The sequence below is a fragment of the Hesperophylax consimilis genome, chromosome 24 (assembly GCF_061612785.1).
Source record: "Hesperophylax consimilis isolate HC1 chromosome 24, BYU_Hcon_1.0, whole genome shotgun sequence".
Lineage (NCBI taxonomy): Eukaryota > Metazoa > Arthropoda > Insecta > Trichoptera > Limnephilidae > Hesperophylax > Hesperophylax consimilis.
The window spans coordinates 1,513,993-1,537,833 of NC_142859.1; the positions used below are offsets into that span (position 1 = coordinate 1,513,993).

A 23,841-nucleotide genomic window follows, 5' to 3' on the forward strand; every position below is an offset into this window, starting at 1 on the left:
CGATATACGTGTGAAGAGGTACTAGTTTAAGCAGTAAATAAGAATAAAAAATACAGACAATTAATAATAAAATTATTATATTGAAATGCTGGTTTTAAGAGAATTAACGCTCGCAATACTGTATAACTTATTCATCACAAGCTGCACATCTGCCTTGATGATGGAAACTTTAACTGTGTCCGAAACATTGGCTAAAGAAAGAGGAAGAGCAATACGGCACAAGAACCCATAAAAATAGTCACGATAATACTTTTTCTCGTGAAAATCTCAAATCATATATAATTTATATGAAAATGAAATACTTTACTTAAAGATACGACTATAGACAAACAAGTTTTTTTTCCTTCGTGTTCTTATTTAAAAAACTGTCTTTTTTTAAATTCGTTAATTTTCATTATCCTGACGAAGAAGCCGTTGGCTTTGAAACATGTAGATTTTTATTTATTAAAAGTGGTGTGTACAATGTACAACGTATTTCATTTTCATATAGTTTAATTAACCACAAAGTAATATCGCAATCATTGAAGAAGTACATAATTTCATTAAATAGTATGATTATTTTAATGACTTAAGGATTGATGTAAACGGAAGTAGTGCCCTATTTTATTTTCAAAAAGAACCGTTAAAGTTTTTATCCGCTGGTTTCATTACTTATACGTCGGCCTTATGACCCGCGGCCTCTGGATTCGGATCAGAGAATCCGGCCGGGGAAGTCGTCAAAGCGCGTCGAATGCTTTCTCAACAAATGCTGAATTCATTTTGCAAGGAAAATGCATTATATTTCGCCACTGGAAAACTCAAGAAATGAACAAGAAAACCTCATTATTTTTCTTTATCTAAATCTCTGTTATTCTAGCAGTGCTTGCTTTACCAGCACAATACAGCATTCATTTGATTATAATTTCTCGAAAATTCAGTACTGTAGGCTTTGAATTCATCTGTTGTCGCGGAGTCTTCAGAGAATTTTCCTGAAAAACTTCCTGGCGCTGTAGAGGTGGCGGGGTTAGGGGGAAATATACTCCGACAGTCTATTGTTGGTTAACAAATAAATGTCGAGAGTTTGCAATAAACTCCCAACGGTACATTCGCGATTCTCGGAAATGTGTAGCCGGAATCTGAGAAGATTTTTTTGGCGTTTAACCCTTCTCAGACAAACTCGGCAATTACAAAAAAATTATCTACTATTATTTTTTTGATTTATTTCAAAATTAACCATCATATTTGAGCTTTAACGTAGATACTTTCGTCATATAATTGACTGAACGTAACGTAGTAAGTCCTGTTTACAATAAATAATAACAATATTTATTTTATAGCGACATTATGTAGCAAGAAAATGTGTATTATTTAACACATAAAAGGAATGCTTTTAAAAAAACAAGATTTTTCTTACATTGTTTATTTATTATAATTTTTTTTTTTTGCATACTAATATCCAATATTAATACAATACACGATTGGTTTCCTATATACTTTTACCATATTATTTAATTAATACAATTGCTCAAAATATTAATATTGGTGTATGTGAAACTGCTTACTCCGGTTTAGAGCCAATAAATCCCATATTATTAGGTCAAATATTTTTATTTCAACTTGTCAAAAATCGCTCCAGTGGTTAAAATACGAACTGAGAAACAGTTGCAATGAAAGAAGGGAATGGTAGCAATCTACAAACTAAGTAGACCTGAATAGAATATATCAATGAAAAACTGCACAAAAAATGCATCAGTTATCTGATTTCTGAGAATTATCTTGAACATTTAGAAGGTATCCACGTTTAGAAAACAGCTTAATTTACAATAATTGTGTTAAAACTCAGCAGCGCGAGAGTCGAATTCCGATCGTGGTGACTTCCATGTTTCTTCTGTGGTTTAATAATAAGGATGACTTGGTGAATTTCGTTATTTTTCTTTTCATATTAAAAATTGTTTTAAGTAATTTGAGGGTTGCTTCTTTCTCCATTTATCCCATAGCACGCGCAGGCCCGCGCCTGATTTACTAAAGGATTTAAGTATTACGATTCTGCTCAACATACATATTTTAGGTTTTTAAAGGTTAAAAGGAGAAAAGTGAAACACTGAATTTAGAGTGGAGGAAACATAAACAAGTGGAATAAGCAGGATTTATTATTAGTCTTGTAAAAAGTTGTATGACAATTTTTATTCGAAAATCATAAAATCATGAATTTACGATACTCCTTTTGTTGACACCTAGCTCTGCCCAAGTTTTAACACTCGAATTCACGACACGATTCGAATGTATTACCGCAGACAAGAGCACGCTTGTCCCTGTGCGACCGTTGCACCAGGGGGCACTTTTTTGTGAAGACTTGGAACACGTGCTCTGAGAATTGGAAGGAGGTTGGAGTTTAATCGACCGCTAAACATGGCAATCTAATAAGTCAATATTTTAATTTAAGATGGGAAGAAATAAAGTAATTGACTGTAATGGTTATTTTCTTCTTCATGTCTTTCTTCTTCTTGCCTCTTCTTGCATCTTCTTGTTTTTTCTGGCTCTTCGTGTCTCTTCTCAGCTCTGTTTGCCTCTTCTTTCCTCTTTTTATCTCTTTTTGCCTCTTCCTGCCACTTCGCGTATCCCTGTATATATATTGTGTTGTTTCTCCTGCTTTCCTCTTATTCCATTTTCTTTCTTATTCCTTCCTGTCTTTCCTTTACTTTCTTCTTATTTTCTCTTATTGTTTCTTGTTGCCTTTTTTTGTCCTTTTTTATCCTTGTCTCTAGGTGTCTGTTCTTCTCTCTTCTTGCTCCTCTTTCCTTAGTTTCTCTTCGTATCCTTGTGTCTGCATGTCTCTGTTTGTGTCTTTTTATCTCTAATTTCCTGTCCTATCTGCTCCTCATTTCCTTGTATCTGCTGGCCTCTTTTCTCTTCCTGTATCTTTTTGCCTCTTTTTGACTTTTTGTATTTTTTCCGGGGAACCGTCGTATTCATATACATAAATTCTAACATCACTATTATTTCAGTTGATCTCGCAAAACTGAAATGTAATTTAATATAAAATATCTTCACAATATTATCTACCTTTGTTAAATAATGCATTCACAAAGTTAAGGAACGGAGAGGGGTACATTGTTAGAAAAAATTTATGCAAAATGCTCTTGTCCCGCGGATGTTTATGTTCCGGTTCACAGTAAAAGTAGTTAACCAGAACAATGTATCCGCCTAGTTAAATAATGGAAAAATTTACCTACTTTAATCTTTTGAATCTTTCGTATAATTTTCTATCTCGCGTGCGGAAGGAAGAAAGGAATTAGTACCTTCACTTAACCGGATCTCATTGTCGTGTTATTCTAAAAAATATGTACGTATTATATAATAATACCAAACTTTTTTGAAACTTTCGATACCATGATTTGCCCATACTTTCTCTTACCAAACTAAGTAACTTATTAATAATCACGCAGGGTATTAATCATTACAAAGAGGTAAGCAAATAGGATGCACCGCCAAACAATTCGGTCATCGCGCACACTCCTTGCTTAATCCACATTCAAACATAAAGATTTGGTTCACCGGTTCGTGCTATGTCCTCCTCGCGCGTTCTTGACTTCTTCTACTATATACCCAAACATCTATGCGACCCTTTCTCAATCTTACTCACTAAGCTTAGGTACAAACTATTTTAAAAAAAACAAGATTTTTTCTTTTCACTATCAAACGTGTGCAGTGAATGTGGTTACGGAGATAAATTTGAGTCTATTTTTTATGTGAGGACTGCACAATATCCCGTTCTACCCAGATCCAGTGGGATTATAGCATCACCAATTCGGGAAATGTTGTGAAGCTGATCGAAGTGAAGATGGGAAAGTTATGATTACGTCAATATTAAAATATGATTACTTTATAAAGCCATGGCTATTTCAAGTAACACTTTGATTCTGAATTCTGATATTTCTCCAGGGCTATACTGAAGTATCTACCACTCTGAGGTGTTGGTCTTTGGTGACACAAAAATCTGTTTTTTTGTTAATAAGAAACGATTGTCACAAAAATAACATGCCGCCGACCCGGGAACTGTTCATTTGATAACCAACACTTTTCTCGACCTCTGCCAAAGGTCCACCACAAGTAGTTCGCTACTTTTGGTTACTTAACAAGGGTGCCCGGATTCTTGAGGAAAGATTTGTTCAGGTCCTGCAGGCTGATTTGCAATGTGCATCTTGACACATCGTGTTGCACTGCAGTGGAAGGAATGGATTTATATACCCGTCAATCCTGGACACCCTGAACCCCAGATTCCTTCCCACCCAATTTACCTTTTCCTCTAAATCTTTTCTTCCTTCCCCACATAGCATCCCCGAAAATTACAGCATGATAGCCCTGACCGAAATAATTTTCCTCGGGGCCTTCTGGATGTTAATTTTCAAAAAAATATATAAATTTTATTAAAACTTAATATTTTCTCTTTGAATGCAATATGTAATTAACCTTCACCAATTTACCACACAATTTTTAAAGTTTTTACTAAATATTAAAAATAGCAATTTATATGGCCAAACATAAAAAAACACTAAAACTTGGTTTTTGGCCAAAGAAATCCCATATTGAAACTAAATCAGGATCTAGGGTGATTTAAACGTGTTTAATGTCAACCAAACCCGAATCTAGCACAAAAACTTAAGCCACCCTATTCCAGAGTAAGATCTAGGATTAAATTAGTTCTCAGAATTGTCGCTAGTAGCGCTAGTTGTCGCAGTCAACAAACAGTTTTAAGGTTCAACATTCATTATTCATAAATTGAATTCTACTGACAATTTGTGTAATTTGAAAGGTTATCTGTACAAATATTAAAACTTTATATTGTGCTTCCGTTAATCTATATAAATTATGGTATAACACCATTCGCTCTAAGAAAATAATTACAATACCAAATCGTTTTTTTTTTCTTTCATGTTATTGTATTACTAGCTGCTACCCATGAAAAAATGCAGCACGTTATTTATGTTGTGTGCATTCATTTGTTATTATTTTGAGGAAAACCAAATTCATAACCATTATTGGTTCGTTTACTTATTCCATTTTAATGTTTTGAAAAGTTTTAATTTTATTTTTAGAGTATTTTATAGTATAAAATGTAATTTACTGGTAATAAATAATTTAGATTATCTGTTCAGTATTCAGTTGATTTTAGTTGTTGACTAGATGAAGTCCCGGCGTTACCCGTGTTTACGCGGCGCGTAAGGTCAGAACCAAAGATATTAGAAGAACGAGATATGCTATGTTGGCCGCCGGACCGTAGGCGGAGTACTACCTAATTAGGGTACTTTGGATACTATCGGGACGTGTACGCACAGAGATCTGTTCTATGTATTAGTGCGGATACCTTAGCGTAAGCGAAGGTGTGCAGTAGTATTGGTGAACAAAACCGGCGACACTGGGCAAAACAATTCCACACAGTATGAACTGCTCATAGCACATCTCGTTCTTCTAATATCTTTGGTCAGAACAGAGAAACACTTGAATTATTATCATGGTGTTTTTTTGGTTAAAACTGTGCTAAACCAGGCTCGAGGCCGGTTTTACTACACCGACGTTGAACGAGAGTGTAAGAATCTAATTAGTAAGACAGTAAGTGTGAAAATTTCATCATTGTCGGAATAAAACGGTAGATTTGCATTGAAACAAATCCAGGCATAAACACTGACACATACGCATTTCTCTGAAATCAAATAACATTACAACAGTTTATGTACGAAATAAAAATATGTCCTAGCCAATTGAGATTTGGTGCGTTGTTAGCGTGGTTGACTCCAGTCTTTGGGGAAGAAGGTTCAATCTTCACTAAAATTACACAATCTTTGAAATTGGCTATAAGCCTGCCCAAGAGATGGATCAACTAGGTCGAAAATTGAAAATGGATCTATTTTAATTTAAAAAAAAATTAACTTATGTAAAATCACCTCCCAACTTTAGTGCACTTTACACCCGGACACCTTTTACATGAATTTGAATAGATAGGTACTAATATTATGTTCTTGAGTTCTCTGTAAAGTGCAAAGGCTTAATAAATGAATCAGGTGCACCTCGCCATCGTATTTTACAGTTAATATGATCACTTTCACAACACATGCCAATATCGGTTCTAATGTAGAAAATATCACAATCGTACTCGCATGGTCATTAATTCTATTTAATAATAGGAAATGTTTATTCTGTGATGCAGGTCTGTTCGAGTACTCCCACATGGGCTTTGCGGCCGACAGAGAGGACAGCCCAGCCTCCGACCCAACCCTCGAGGAGATGACGATCACAGCCCTAAATATCTTAGAGAAGAGTCCTAAGGGGTTCTTCCTTATGGTTGAAGGTAGGAAACAAACCCTTATTCATCTTATATTCTATTTTGTACGGACTATATACAGGCTGTTGAGCAATTAAAGTGTTCCGGAGAATATCTATCGTAATTGGTTCAAAATTAACAATCTTAATTGATTGACCGTGAGTAATCATATTTTCATTTTACCTATCACATCTTCTAAAATAACAATAGACTCACACAGAAATACACACACACACGAACACACACAAACACACACAAACACACACCCATTTGCACACACATATATATGCACACACATACACTATTTATAATGGATAATAGTTCTTCCAAGGTATTGCTAATTTTTCGGCCGACACTACAGCCACAAGTAATATTATTTTCCAGTACTAAGAAACATATAATGTACCAAAGCCCTTTGTTTAGCGGTATATTATAGATATTATAAATAGGTATCTCCTATCCTCTTCCTATTTTACTCTTCCTCTCCCCTTTCTTTAACACCAAATTAATTTTAAGATGCTAAAACTTAATTTCTAATGCACTTTAACATAAGAAACTTCTGTGGCTTGACTTCAGTTAACTTGTATATTTATCTCGTATATTATATAAAAGCTGTTTGTTTCTTACAAAATATTAGATATCTGCATTGACTAACCGCTCGGAACATAATGTATTCTACAGTTGTTTCCATCTTATTCCATTATAGGAACAAGAATAGCAGTGTAGTCAAGTTTAATATTGCAGGTATTTAATTTTCTCCTAATTTTTATCTTCTGTCATTCACGAATTTTTAAAAAATACCTTCAAACGTCATCTTTTAATTTGCGTTGACATTAATTTAACATTAGATCATTTGATAATTAGACATCATTTTTTAAAATACTGGTATCCATTTTCCAATTATTTAATATGTATACATAACTTCGTATTAAGAACAACAAAAAACATTAATTATTTACAAGCCATTAAACTATTATACGCATCTCTAGTAAGAAGTCTAATTGAATATAACTCAGTAGTTTGGTCTCCATCTTACAAAATTCACATTAACAACATTGAGCGAATACAAAAAAAAATTCTACGTTTTATAAATTTTAAATTAAATATCCCTGTCGAAGACTTAAAAAACAATTTCTTATTAAATACTCTAAAAATATATACATTAGAAGATAGACGTAAAATAAACGATTTAACGTTCTTATTCAAAATACTTAACTCTAAATTCGACTGTTGTGAACTCCTGCAACTCATAAACATACATACACCCACAGTAACAACACGACAAAATACAATATTCTACAGCAGCACACAAAAGCGTAACTACATTGCCCACTCTCCGATACAACGACTTCACACCATGGGAAATCATACTTGGGTGATGTTGACATATTCAATACCAACTTGGCAAGTTTTGTGTATCATTTAAAACATTTATTTCAACAATACTCCTAAACACATCATTTTAACCTACAAATAGCTGTAATTTTCTGTTTTTGTTTCTTGTGTTTGTATGACTTGTTGCATAGCTTTTATCAAATGTAATTTTATTCTTATTTTTTATGTTTCAAAGTATCTGTCAAATTAAAATTATACTACCAACCATGTAAAAGCCCTCTGGGCGTTAAATAAATAAAAAATATCTATGTTTAAAAGTACAATTATACAAGTACTTATCACACTTAATCACAAACACTTTAACACACCTCGGTACAAGTTCTACTAGTGAGGTGTTCACGTAACATACAATATTACCCACACACAGTTTTACCTCATCAACCTATTTCCTTTATTTTTTCCAATTACCAGTATTGCTGACTTATTCCAGCTATTCCGCCCCTCTGCTAACATATGTGAGGCGCTGCAAGGGAAGCCGAACAGCGCCCTGTACGCGTGGTTATACTGGAGTGTGTTGGTGACGTCTTGTGTGTGTACCTTGTCCATAGTTTGCTAGTGTAAGAGCTCATGCAGTACGTCTGAAATATTTGCTTCGTCACCAGATCATAAATTCGTAGCGATGCTACTAGAATATTCGGGAATGTTCGCCCATGCAAAAGGCATCATATTTAGAACCCTCTAGCAAAGCATCGTAGGTACGGCACATCTACCTACACGCCCGAAGATCCTCGATGCACGGGTGCCTATAAAAACGAGCCGCATTGAGACGTACTTAATCAGTGAATAATTAGCAGTTACTGTTAAGCAGCCTGCGACCAGGGTTGCCAACCGTAAAAAAAATCCCTCGTACGGATGCAGCTAAAAATCTCGTACTTTGACTTTCAAACCTCGTACATTTATTATGCATCGAAAACGTGTTAAAAAAATTAAGGCATAATAATTGAACTACTGGATTTAGGAATTTTACTCAATGAAATAAAATATTGCAAATTTCCTACTAAATAAAACATCCCTTTTTGTGGTTTTAAAAAATATATATATATATTTATTATTACTCAAGTTAAATAACAAAATATAAAATTTAAATCAAGGTAACATAATTTACATCTCCTCTCCAAATATTATGTCAGGAACATCCTCACTGTCATCGTTTTTTCTGCCGTATATTTTGTCTGTTGACATGCGGCTATACATTTCTTTGTGGGTTAAAAATTGACGCAATTTCCAGTACGAGTTGAACCTTTTGCGCTTTCTGCAGCAAGGAGTGTTCCGTTCACTGATTCCACAGTAAGGCGGTTTCTTATATCTGTTTTAATTAAATTTACCTTACTAAAAACCCGCTCGCAGTCAGCATTTGCATGGGTCGCATATTGCAGAAAAGGCAAAATGAGCTAAGAAGTTCCTACAGGTTCTGATAGATGGCAGTAATTTTTACTATTATATAATAGTGATGCAAAATAGGTATTATCGAAATCTCGTACATAATTGTACGAGGTTGATAGTGTCCTCGCACCTCGTACGGAAAGCCACAAATCTCGTATTTATACGAGGAACCTCGTACGGTTGGCAACACTTCTGCGAGCTCTGCGAGCGCTCGCTGCCGACTGATCAGCCGCTTTGGCCGGCTATCTCGCCTCGCTCCATTTCCTACCTCGCCGCGCCGCTACGGGCCATGGACCTACTCACTACGCCCGGCGCTACATGGACCTTAAAGGAGAGGCTACGGATTATAGACTCCGAGGGATTATAATTAGCGCTCGAGTCCTGGATATCGTTCTTGGCTTACTCCCCGCGCACCTAGACCTTGCAACTTTGCCGCCCTGCATCACCTGCCGACCAGGACATTCAACCCTTCGACTAATCTTTTTCACACTGGTGTACTCAGAAGACTCAACGTCATCCCTAGTGCTACACATCCACAAGTCCGGTCTCCACCAACGCGGTGTCAAGCCACCGACTTTATCGCCTAAAATCTATTATTGACAACTACACCGCAGTCATCGCCGCTTACATCTGGTGTCAACATCATCGGTCCAGAGTCATCTAACAACTGCGCTACTGACTCAAATAAACGCTGCGACTTCACAACCTACATCTTTCTTTGTCTTTGTCTTCTTAATGTGTCTACAGTTGTCCCAGAAAGTTGTTGTACGTGACGTCATCTTCAATCGTCCTGAAATACTTACATAAAATCTTCCTTCTCACACGTTTTGTATGAAAACGAAAAAAGGAACCAAATGGAATGATAACGTCACGTGCGGCCTCTCTACTTTCATTTTTATTTACATGGGCCGATGTCATCTTTGGGGATGCTGTGTGGCGAGTATTTTGAGAAAAGGAATGGCTGTAGCTGTGAAATACAACATATAAAAGAAAATGGTACAACATATAAAAAAAATCGATAATCGGAAAAATGGGATATAATTGTAATAAAATCATAAAGAACTTAAACGGTCGGTGGCTGAGCTGGCATCACGTTCGGGTCCCACCCAGCCATAGTTTGTTCATTTTATCGGCTGGCTAAGTCCTCCATCACAACACAAGCAACATTTTCCGCTTACTGTGATGGTAGTAGTAGATTTTCAAATAGTATCAGGTTATTCGTAACATGAAAATTTTTGTCTTAAAAAAAACAAATATATTTTATATGCCATTTCTAAAAACCCATACCCCAAACGTGTAATTAAATCAGAGTTTAAAGAATATTTGAACCAGTCAAGAATGCTATAAGCTGAAACCGGTAACGTTTAACGATTTTTTTAATGGTTTCAATATTTCAAGTTATTTGCATTTAATTGATGATTTATTAAAAATTTCTTCAAATTAATCGTAATCCGTTGACGGATTTGCAGGCCGTTTCCTGTAAAACTTATGATACATTCCTGAGTTATCGGAACACGTGTTTATGCACCTGCACCATCCCTTGATAATATTTATTGCGAAAATATTATGATTTTTAAGAACACGTCTTCCGACTTAGCGAAACTATATTTTACTTTTACTAAAAGTTTAACAGAAAACCTAGCAATTCATTCGTTAAGAGCCTGCAGTCCCGTTTTTAATCGGAATACGAATAGTTTGAAGAGATTTGTTATAAATTATGAATATTTTATATCGGTTTTCTCCGTGTAGACTACGTATTCGTAACTTCCAGAAGGATTCAGTCAGAAACATCAGATTATATCATAAGATTTTAGTAATATGTTTATCAAAATGAATTAAATGTACCCCGCGGGAAGATCTATTTATGTTTGTGCCTGCTAGGAAACTTCGACCGTAGGTCCATCCAATACGACAGGGTCGCGCGTCGCTTATTTCTGTACATGCCTTTTTCACTTACGTCGTTAAGATTCCGACTGTATTTTAGGGTATGGTTTCTTCTTAATTGTGCCAAAATACGATCCTGAAATTTGCGTACAAACTACACAATATTCAACGTACCCTAATTATTTACACGAGTAGGTGGAAACCAAATTTATTTTTGACAAAATCAACTAATTACTCTTAGTAAATATTTTTAAGCAACTAGTTAGCATTATAAAAAAATCAACAGGTAAAAAATTATGATTTTAGACCACAATTCATATTTTGTATTTCTTAATACTTCATTAATAAAAACCTTTTTTTGTTTTGACTGAGGATTGAACCTTTCTTCCTAGCGACTAGCTACTTATTACTTGCTGTGAATTTTAAACACTAATGTACCCGACTAAATATCGTGTGCATACAGACTGTAAAAATAGGGGTTAGTTACACGCCTCAAACGACTTTGTAAATGCAAATCAATTGACTTTCGTCCTGAAAAGAACGTTTCTGGTATATAGATGACTTTTGTGCAAAATGTAAATAAGTGAAAGATCGCCTTTAAAAAGGCGGTTAAGTATGTCAGTGCCTTAAGCCTCGTGGTTTCCGCCGGAGTCTAGTCGATGCAGGATTCTTCAGTCGAGGGAGAAAGGCCAATAAAATTCTCAGAACTCAGTAGAAAGGGGCTGCGGCAGGTAGCTATGGACGGCAGGATGCGAAGGTCCGAGGCGTTGGTGACCCAATGGAGAAAGAGACTTTAAAATTTAAAATTGCTGCTTTTTTGTCAAAGTTGCGACTCGACAACGGCACATAAAAAAAGGTCGGCCAAGGTCCGGCGGCCCGTTTATGACTTCTCATTGGTCAGATTTCTATAGCCGTTGGAGCGTACAAGCCAGCCTCGGAGTACCCACACTTTCTAATCGCTACCCGCCGGCCAATTGTTTATTGTTTATTTTTTACAAGTTAGATTTTTTTAAATTTCAAGGAATTTGACAATCTTAAAGCTAGGTACACAATGCAGGGTTCCGTGAATGTGGACAATTTCAAATAGTTTATTAATGTCACATCCACGGATTAACATTATACACAAAACAATATTTATTTATTACTTCAAATATAAAATAGTAGCGACAGATATAAACAAAAATAATATAAACCCATTCTTAAAATATAATGCACAAGCGTCCGATATAACTAAACAAAACTAAAAATAATTGGATTGATTGAGGATTGAAGTTTCCTCCTCAGGGACTGGATTCAATCGTTCTAATAACTGCGCCAAATCGCCATTGGATAGGACCAACATTTATCTTGTAAGTTAACTGCTGTAATGTTATCCAATTTCAAATAAATGCGTGTGTCCTTATTTGCATGTGTGATTGCCATTATTGAGATTTTTCATCATCATCTTCATCTATAACAACTCTATTCGCCGAGTTTCAGTTCAATCGCATATCGGAATGTCGGTAAATTTTTACTTCCAAGATTTGCATTTATTTATTACTGAAAACAAAAGTAAAAATCAAATATCAAAAGATGTATTTCATTGAGATCTAGTATGAATATAGAACTCTAAAACTCTCAGTATCAAAATTTTTCCTAGTGAATATGTATGTGTGTTGGTTGATACACAAATGTATCTTTTCCCTTTTAGGCTTATTTACTTTTCATTATTTTCCTTAATATTGCTTTGTCTGATATGTATACAACACACTCATACTGGTTCTATCGGTAATAAAAACGCTTTCATGAAATTGGTCTACTCAGGATAACTCACCCTGAATAGACCAATTTTACTCTCTGGGCAGAAGGTATTAAATATGCTGTAAAATAATTCGGTCATATTTCTTTACTATATTTTTTATTATAGAAACAAACAGTACACGATTTACAGAGATGAAACAATATACAGGAATAAGATACATCTATGATATGTTTCCTTGTAATGTCTGCTAAGTGGCATGTTTATTCCTTAATTACCAGGTGACTTGTGGATTTTGTAGGTGTCTGTGAAACGTGTGTAATGTATGTGTGAGTGTTTGTGTGTGTGAGGGTGTCTGTATGTATGCGCATTGAATAGTTTAAATTATTGACCTGATGCCACGTTTGAATTTGGGCAGTGAATATAAAATACTGTTTCAAATTCGATTCAAACACTAGCTTTATTTGATACAAATTTTTTGTTGTGTAAATATTAAATATTTAAATATGTCACGATAGAACTAACTATAGGCTGAAAAGTTAATATGTTTCAATGGAAATTATTAACATTCGGTTTGTTTACATGTTTTTCACTCAATTGCATAATTATTTAGTTTTAGTTTACTAAATTTGAACAACAACTAAAAAAAATAACAATATTCTTCTGAATTAAAAATAATGTTCCATTTTTCAGAAAACTATATGAACAATTCTTCAATTCTGTAATCTAATAATCCATCAAAAGTATGACAGCATATTTTTTTTTCATCTTCGATCTTATAATTTATTTTTAAATCCACAGTTACTTGTTGTACGCAATAATTATTCTTTTCAATCTAAAATATACCAGAAAAAAATGGATACAACAGAATGTTACTCTGTGAGATATGAAGACGAGACAACACCTTAAAATAAAGATACACCTTATAATAGAAGAGAATCTTAACTATGTAAATGAAGTAGCCGTGCACAAACATATATAAAGTGGGAATATCAACGATATTAGTGATGAAATCGTGTAAAACAATATTTGGCGCGTGGCCCGGCGTAATGGGCAGACCCACGGTCGACTTTGCCCTAGCAGGCCTAGAAAATCAATCTTTCCTTGGAGTTTATTTTAATTATTTCTGATGAACGTGTTAATAATAACAATCGTTTTATATAAAATATTTTAATGGTAAGGTCCTGTTTTTATTCATCTTAAATTTAAATAACTTATATAACCATCCGTTGGGATCCCTCTGGAATCATTACTGAGATCTTAGTAATACATTCATCAGAAATAATTCAAATGTGAGCGTCGAGGAATCCCTTGTTATTAGAGTATTATAAAATAATTGTTATAAATGGGCTAGTTGAAAAATATGTAATACCTACAAGGGTATCAACATATTTTTCTCAAGCAAGCAAACAAATTGAAAGTTCAATGTTTTCTTATAAGCTTGCTCCTCGAACAGGGACTCACCTGTAGAGATACTTAACAACTAAACAGACAATTGTAGGAGTGGATTCTACATAATTTCTACTGATTTTAAAGAAAATTTATTTCACCGATATTTACAAGACCTTTTGACTCCACAGACAGGCCTATAAAAATTTAATCTCTCCAAGATAGAAAATCGATATTAGAAAAAAGGACACGAAAACAATAAATCATACAAGTTAAAACGGTAAGAGATTCAACCATTGAATAATTTCGGCATAAATCCTTCTTGGGATAAAACAGATTTCACTTTTCAATTGTGGTTCTTTTGAAAGCCTAAAAAGGATAATATAATAAAAGAATTATTTTACAAATTTGTAATAACTGTATTCTCGATTGTTATTTTTACAAACACAAACAATACGAACAAACAGAAACATGCCATACGACGTTTCGCGAGAAGCTATGACATAAATTTGCGTTTCCACAAAACTCCATATTGACATTGTTCATCTTTTTGCGAAATATGGTAGAACTCACCTACACAGTGTTGCTTTTATATGTAAATGAGAACAACTTTTACAATAATAATCTTACGCAGCCATTAAGCGTTCAGTCATCACACCGACAATCCACTGATATTTTACTAAGAAATATTTCCCTCCCAACATCGACCAGGTTGATGAGCAAGTGGTTGTCTATGAAGCACTGTCCCTTCCAATAAGTGTCACGGGTCATGGGACATGGGTCACGGGTCTTGTCTCAGTTTTCATGGGTCACGGGTCTTGGGTCACTTGATTTCATGCGTTATAGGTCATGGATCGTAGGTCGTAGGTCGTGGGTCGTGGGTCGTGGGTCGTGGGTCGTGGGTCGTGGGTCGTGGGTCGTGGGTCGTTGGTCGTGGGTCGTGGGTCGTGGGTCGTGGGTCGTGGGTCGTGACAAATACTGGCAACCTTCAGCACCAGCCGAGAAATCAGCACGAAAATGATCTTCTAAAGATAGCAGCTAAATGTCACCCATGTAAATTTCCCGAAATGATTAGGATCATAATACACTTATAATTATTTAAATCAAACCCAAAAATATTTTGCGTATTTGTCGTAAGTAGGTACTCACAAAATATTTCATTGGAGTAATGCAATATACACCGCAGGATTTATTCGGTTCCGTTGAATTGAGTTAAAAAAAGATTTAAGCTTTTTCTTTTTGGGTTTTTGTTTATGTAAATACTGCACAAGAGCCCAACTGCTCCCAATCTTGATCCCGATGATTAAGTTATGTTATGTGGCTGAAAGTATTGGAAGAGAAAAAGGGGTAGTACCTAGACATTCAGATCTGGTCACCAAACACGACTAGTGCCGTTTTAAGCAACAATTCAATTCTGAATGTTGGTTTTCTCCAGGGCGATACTGGGAGTATCTACCACTCTTATTAATACCCTTTATTAGGATCAATTTGTTCTTCGCATTCCCTCTGTAAAACTTTAAGTCATTGTGTAAAAGATTCCGCTTTGTAACCTATTTCAATTATCATAAATTATTTAAGTTTTTCGATTTGGAACTTACAAAACTTTTGGTGTTTAGGAGGTCGAATAGACCACGCGCACCACTTCAACAACCCTTACAGAGCCCTGGATGAGACCCTTCAGCTCGAGGCTGCGGTGAGGGTTGCGGTCAACAGGGCTGATCTGCTGTTAGTCACGGCTGACCATGGTCACGTCATGACCGTCGGAGGTCACGGAGCTCCTAGGGAGCACCCTATTCTTGGTAAGCTGAAATATTTTTTTTTGGTTTTATGTGATACAAAAGATTTTTTAAATTGTGTTAGAAAATGGGCTGAAATAAAAGGTATCTTATGTTGGGTCTTAAAAAGGCACAAAATAAAAGAAAGAGGAAAAATTAATGCCGAATTCTTACATTTTTATGAGCCATTTCTCGATTACCTGAAATGTGTTTTTTTATACTGCTGCTGACGTCAAGATATTTGGTTGAGAAAGTTTCTCAATTTACTCGATTGTAGAGTGTCAATGGTGCTTTATTATTGATCTTAAATCTTTTAAAAATATGTTCTTCACATTTGTTTAACATAAACTCTATTTATTAGACCCTGAAAAAAATAATTTCCAAATGCTATTTGCAGGGTATTTTCAGGGCAAGGAAGGAAATGAAGATCTGGGAACGAAAAGGGTGTGAGGCATAGGTAGTAATATGGGGATCGGAACGTCCCAAGAGTCAAGGACGTATGGATCCATTCCTTTTACTTCTAATCGATGGGTCGAGAGAGTCCGGCTAGAGAAGTCAAAGGGTCTCCTTTGACCTGCCTCTCTTGATCCGGCCCGTCAGGCGTATATTCCGCGAAGACCTGGACACACCAGACCCTATGAATGTGAGCACTAAGTCCTAGACGTGGCGAAGCACTTGGCCTGTACTATGGCAGAGGTGTTACTTATTCAACAAACAGTGTCCAGTGTTATGGTACCCATACCTTCCTCCCAAAATGAGATGTGTCATAGATGTAGTTGCAGTAACCAGGGCTTTTCGAAGACGTAACCTTCAGCTTAGTGGGCATAGCCAGACCAGCTTTGAGACTTTCATTTCTACTTTCTTCAGGAGTATTCTAGCCATACAAAGAAGCCATTCAAACGCAAAATTTACTGACCATAATATACATTTAGTTACATGCTTAGTTTTATAGACTACATTTCATGGAAACGTTATTTTTTTGCATTATTCACCTGTGTTTTGTTTGTCGAGTGCGTTTAATTTAGGTAGCTGTTCTCGTCAGTGAATAGTGCTTTAGTTAGCGAATCTGATATAAAATAATACAAAATTTTGCTCGGATTTTAAGCTGAGTGGTTATTTTTCTTCTTTTCCAGGCACCGACACCAAGACATCAGACGTGGACAGTCTACCGTACACGTCCATCCTGTACGGCAGCGGCCCGGGTTATGGAGTCAGGCCCGTACTAGGAACAGAGGAGCCCCACACAGATAGAGACAGAGTTCACGCGGCCGCAGCACCTAAGCAATGGGCTACGCATGGGGCGGAGGATGTACCAGTCTATGCTATGGGTAAGTTTAATCGATCACCACCATAGACTAAATTAGACTAGACACGGCATATTCATTTAAAAATAACCCCAACACAATTTTGGTTTGGTTCACATGCACATTTATGAAAAGGCCCACGCATTATGTCGCAATGCGAAATGGGCACTGTGCATTGCGTTTTACCTTTTGTTGGTCTATTTTGCTTCTCAGCTATGCTGGGCAAGTTCATTTTTTCAATCGCAAAAATAACCGAGTTTCAAATATTTAAATTTGAATTATGTCCATATTACAACACCTCTGACAACAAATTCTCCGTGGTTTCGCTTACGAGTTTGAACGCTTGTAAAAGGAGTTTTAACAGAGTTGGGTTGTTTAAGTTCATCTCCATATTTGTGACGTACGCTACGTGGCGTTATTTTAAAAATGAATTTAACTAGACAGGGCTAATCTAGTTTAATACATCAATGATCACCACCCTTAATATTTCAAGGATTGTTTAATGTTAATTTAAGCGATATTGTAGCTCCGCTCTTTGTAATATGTAGAGTTGAATTACATGCTATTTTAGAAAAAAAAGTATTTTTTCGTTCATTTATGTTTGACCGACAGAATCATACTAAGAGAATGTTCATGTTCATGTAGATTTTAATTTTGTTTCTGCAAAATCTCTTTTCTATGGTAGCCTTTTTGTAGTCAAATATTGCTACGTTGGTTTCAGTTTTTTTTTCGTCATGATAATATTTCTCAACATCGTAGAGCATTAGAGCCTAGCATTGGTCTAATTTATTTTCTACACGAGCTGTTTGATTCTAACTCATAATGTTTTACCTCAGTATTGTAGCGCCCTTCGTGGCAGCAGGACGCGTCCTAACGCTTCCTCCAACCGCTTTGTGTTTTTTTAGTATTTTCAAGGGAAATGAGGCAACATCCCTTTGAAATTATTTTTAAAATCAATCCATCAACATTTGAACTTAAATAAAAATAAACTTAATAATTATTAGAACTTTATAATATGTGATTTGAGTGCAGTGTTTTAAAGTGAATATTCTGAAATTTGCTCAAAAATATCGGACTTTCGAAACGAACGGCGACCGGTAAATACACTCCAGATGTTTTCAACAAAATTCTCGGAAACTGGGCAAGCTTGGACACTGGTTTTTTACTAAGCCCAGGGCAATTTATTACCCAACCGTCGCTTTTTTTTATTGCGGACAGAATGCACCACTTCAACAATTACCAGGAACAGGATTACATGGAGATAAATGATGGACTTGCCAAACGTCACGGCGGTGCTGCCAGGGTCTCTTATCTATGTGAGGTGTCAGCGCTTTATTAGCAGCAGATACATACCTGGACGCTGTTGTTGGACGCGGTGGACTCTCTTACTGCAGCAGCTGGTCCAGTTCCTTCACCACTTAGGATTCTTGCTGCAGAGTCTCCATCTTCTATCTTCGTAGAACGTCACAGCGGTGCTGCCAAGGTCTGGTATCTGTGAGAGGATAGTGTGTCAGCGCTTTATTAGCAGCAGACACATACCTGGACGGATGACGAACCTCGTGCTGGCACTGTTGGTGGACGCGGTGGACTCTTTCGCTGCAGCAGCTGGACCAGTTTCTTCACCACCTGGGATTCTTGCTGCAGAGTCTCCATCTTCTATCTTCGTGTCACCTGTTCCTTTACTTCATTTTACTTAACTTAACTTCACTCTATTTTTGTAATATTTATATTTTCTGTAATACCTGCATCAACTGTAAAGCGCCCCTGAGGTGATATCTCACAAAAGCGGCGCTATACAAATTATCCAATAATAAATAAATAAATAAGACCTTTAAGCGTATGAAAAGGTTTGTTTCCAGTTTAAAAAGATTTACTTTGGTATTTACGTGCTTAAATTTTATATGGTTTGTGATAATGGAGGTAGGAAGATCATAACTTTTCTTTTTTACATCGTATGAATGACAATGATTTGACGGCCGGCATAGTCCAGTGGTAACGCATTGGACTGACATTCCGAAGGTCGCGGGTTCGAACCCGGCGTGCGCAAATAAATTTTATTTGATTAATTTGTGTTATTTCACAATTAATTAATTAAAATAATATATGGTATATTTGCGGCAGGTTCCAGAGTGGAAGATACTACCAGTATCGCCCTGGTGTAAGACCACCATTCAGAATTGAAACGTTGCTCCAAATGGCTTTAGCCGTGTTTAGTGACTAGATCTGAATAGCCAGGTACTTCCCCACCTTCCTCTTTCCCTTCCCCACTTACCTTCAGCCTCACAACATCCCACAATTGGGGATGCCATAGTCTCACTGGCTCCAGACGGGAGCAGTTGGGACTCTTGTGTGGTATTCACTATAAAAAAAATAAAAAAAAAATGATTATAGTAGTTGGCAGGATTATTATCTCGTTTTAAAAAAGCCACTAAAATGCTACAAAGATTAAAATATTATCTAATTTTGGCGAGTCCAGTTTTGTGACACTATCCTTCTTATCTAGTCTTGGGAATCTCTTCTGCACCGTTTCCAACTTCTATACCACACTACATAAATAATATGTTAACTAGGCAAAAGAGTGCCAGTGACCAAAGCAAGGTATTCTACGTGCCTTTGACATTGAGAATTATTAAAAGGAAGTAAAATATAAGAAGGTAAAAAGAGAAAAGGAACCTTACTAGCCAGAAAACAAAATAACATCACAAATCATGGAAAGATTTAATCATAATAATGAAATCGGCAAGAAATGTTGAAGGATTTCAATTCTATTTGTTAATATCATATTTCCTTAAAACGCGGAAGTCATTATTACGTACACGGCAAAGACGTTAAAATGATTGATGGAATAAGTTGTTCGAACGATAAATACATTCTGGTAAATTAATGTCAAAATATTTGTGTTATAAATTCTGAAAAATTGATAAATTTTAGCAGGGAAAAAGTTTTCCGGAAATTTAACAAAAATAAAAAATTTAGTTACGAGTTACAGGTTTTATAATTTCACATTTTCTTAATTAAAAAAAAACCTTTATTTGTTTTTATTGTTTGGTTGTTCTTGATTTAAAAAGTGGTTAATTTTATGCATAACAATCTTTTAAGCCACAAATGAATTATACCAAAATCGTCTACATCGCCGAGGGGTTCTCTTTAACTTTCGATATCTTCACAATGCCTCAGGCTATTATCTTAAGTTCTTAGTTTAATCAACCACTTTTAATAAGGGATGTACCTATCTTCGAAGAATGATAGTAAGATAGACTAATAATTATTTATAGAAGATCTCAGGTAATAATTTAAATAATATAAGTCTAATTAAATCTTCAAAAAAAGAACAAAGTATTTAACTACTTGATTCCTCAATTTCTTAATCCTCAACTTTGTTAAGTAGGGGAGTGCGGGGCTGGTACTAACAAATTTTGTAATATGGTTTATATTTTCAATGATAATGAACTTTGTTGTTTTTTTTTTTATTCATAGCATGCTTTGGTTATTCAGCTATGATATTAGTAACAAAAATCATCAGTTAGGTAAGTCCTTTTAGAGACAGAGTCATCAAAACCAATAAAATCATTTGTTAATACATACCTCGTATCTGGGGTAAATATTAACGGAGCTGGGGTAAGTATTAACGCAAGGGGCAATTATTAAGAGAAGCTTTAATTCTATGAAATAATTAAATAAAGGTCATTCATATTAAAGATATATTTATTTGAAATGAAACAGTAATTTTTATGATAGAACTATGATAGGAACTATGTTAGGAACTTTGATAGTATATTTTTATGATAGACAATAATTATTCGGGATACGATCCCTCATCATCCGAGAAACAATTGAGGCATATGTATTTTCTGGTGTCACCTCTAACACAGGTGATATGAGCCCATCTTTTGCATAAAATACATTGTATCCAGTCAAGTCCAGATGTGTCTTCGTTATAAGACTCAGCGCAAACTAAGCAGAAGCAGGCTTCTTCGTAACTGTCATCCTGCAGAATATGTTTCTTTAACTTTTTCACTTCTGCTCTCCGGGTTTTTTGGCCTTTACCTTTCCCCTTTTTCTTTGCCTTTGATTTTGTTTTTCGCTTCCGTCTGACTATTTTTTATCTTTTTGGTTTTGAACTTTAATTTGGCATCATCCTCTAAGGCCAATTTTTCTGGAGTATCGGTGAGGATCGTTGATTTTCTTGAACGTTTGCGTTTGCAATCAAGACGTGGTGATGCTTTTGGAAGCGGTCGTATGCTTTCAATATTAAACTTTTCTGTAGACTTTGTATTTGATGGTCCTGGCAAATTTGAAGGTCCTGGCTCGTTTGAAGGTCCTGGCTCATTTGATGGTCCGGGCTTGTTATTAGTAGATGGTCTTGATTCGTTTGAAAATTCCGGGTCATTTGTTGGTATGCGTGATATTTGATCAAGAACCTCCGAAATACTTATGTAAATATCAGGCATGTTACTAATAATTTCATGAACGGGGTAAGTATTAACACGTTAATACTTACCCCACTCAATTTGTTAATTTTAGCCCCAAGGTCACTTTTTTACTTCATCGTTTACAGAAAACAAACGAGTTGAAATAATTACAAACAAATAATATAGTGTTACTGTCAATAAAATAGAGCTCGATTCATGATAAAACTATAATTTGACTCAGCGAATGAATAAATCTTAAATCAATTTATTGTAAAGAACAAAAAGTTCGCTTACCTGTCAATCTGAGGTCACTGCGCATAACCACTACAAGCGACGGCCGGTTGGCAACTGACAAGTCAGGATATGTTCGGCTGTGTATATACTATTTCTAAACCGAGTATCATATTTTTGACACTTCACGTTTGGCGGGAATCAGCTTGTTAATTCTTACCTCCGTTAAAACCAACCCCGCCCTCCCCTACATTGATAAATTTAAGAATTCCTTGTGTTGCACAGAACCTCACAGGCCTACGTAGTCGAGAGGTAAGACTCTCAACCATCAAGCTGAAGGTCACGGGTTCAAATTCTGGCGTGCGCAGTAAAATTTTATTATATTAATTTGTTTTAATTCATAATTTATACATTAAAAATAATATACAGTATAATTGCGGCACGTTCCAGAGTCGAAGATACTCTCAGTATCGCGCTGCTGTAAGACAACCATTCAGAATTGGTACGTTGCATGATATAGCTTAAGCCGTGTTCGGTGACTAGATCTGAATTGCCAGGTACCCCATCTCCTTCCCTTTTCTACTGCTATAGTCTCACCGGCTCCAAACCGCTGGAAACAGTTGGGACTCTGGGAAAAATTGACATCTCTGTTTATTTCAATGGTACTCTTCGAAATTATTAACGTATTGAACATAAAACTCATACTCAAAAAATTATATGCAATAAGAAATGAGATGCCTTATCACGCATTACATCAAACACAAACACAATATGAAATCAGGAATTAGATGTGCCTTATCACGCATCACATCAAATACAAACACAATATGAAATCAGGAATTAGATGTGCCTTATCACGCATCACATCAAATACAAACATAATATGAAATCAGGAATTAGATGTGCCTTATCACGCATCACATCAAATACAAACACAATATGAAATCAGGAATTAGATGTGCCTTATCACGCATCACATCAAATACAAACATAATATGAAATCAGGAATTAGATGTGCCTTATCACGCATCACATCAAATACAAACACAATATGAAATCAGGAATTAGATGTGCCTTATCACGCATCACATCAAATACAAACACAATATGAAATCAGGAATTAGATGTGCCTTATCACGCATCACATCAAATACAAACACAATATGAAATCAGGAATTAGATGTGCCTTATCACGCATCACATCAAATACAAACACAATATGAAATCAGGAATTAGATGTGCCTTATCACGCATCACATCAAATACAAACACAATATGAAATCAGGAATTAGATGTGCCTTATCACGCATCACATCAAATACAAACACAATATGAAATCAGGAATTAGATGTGCCTTATCACGCATCACATCAAATACAAACACAATATGAAATCAGGAATTAGATGTGCCTTATCACGCATCACATCAAATACAAACACAATATGAAGTCAGGAATTAGATGTGCCTTATCACGCATCACATCAAATACAAACACAATATGCAATCAGGAATTAGATGTGTCTTATCACGCATCACATCAAATACAAACACAATATGCAATCAGGAATTAGATGTGCCTTATCACGCATCACATAAAATACAAAAATAATATGCACAACATTATATTCAAAAATCAGAATTTTTCACCTAATGACGTGGTTCTAAGAGATATCCAAACTTGCAGAAGGCAGATTTATTTTATTTTTTAAATTTCTTCAATTTATAATGACGATTTTGAATACATATCGATTTAATTTCATAAAACGTATTTTCACCAAGAATAAATCAAAGTGTTTTATTTAAAAAAAATATACAGTATAAATAATATATTATGTGAGTTTTTTTATGAATTATGATTAATGTGCGATTTATATATCGAATGTACCAATGCGCGTGTGCGGGTGATATAAAGGAATGAATTTGCCTTTGAAACGCATAAATAACTTCCAATTCATCGGATAGGAGTGTTTTACTGCCGACCAGCAATAGTTTGCTAAGTAAAGTTTGAAAGGTTGAATTGATTTATGCTGC

At 35.5% G+C, this 23,841-nt stretch overlaps 1 protein-coding gene across 1 annotated transcript in view; it reads left to right on the plus strand.

Annotated features, from left to right (window-relative positions):
• The window catches only part of LOC149411790 (alkaline phosphatase, tissue-nonspecific isozyme-like), a 306,816-nt gene that overhangs the window by 263,713 nt on the left and 19,262 nt on the right, over positions 1–23,841 (plus strand). Inside the window, exons 7-9 of the mRNA XM_089646240.1 lie at positions 6,185–6,325; positions 15,704–15,886; positions 16,996–17,190. Of these exons, the coding sequence (XP_089502366.1) occupies positions 6,185–6,325; positions 15,704–15,886; positions 16,996–17,190 (519 nt within the window). The remainder of the gene's footprint in view (positions 1–6,184; positions 6,326–15,703; positions 15,887–16,995; positions 17,191–23,841) is intronic.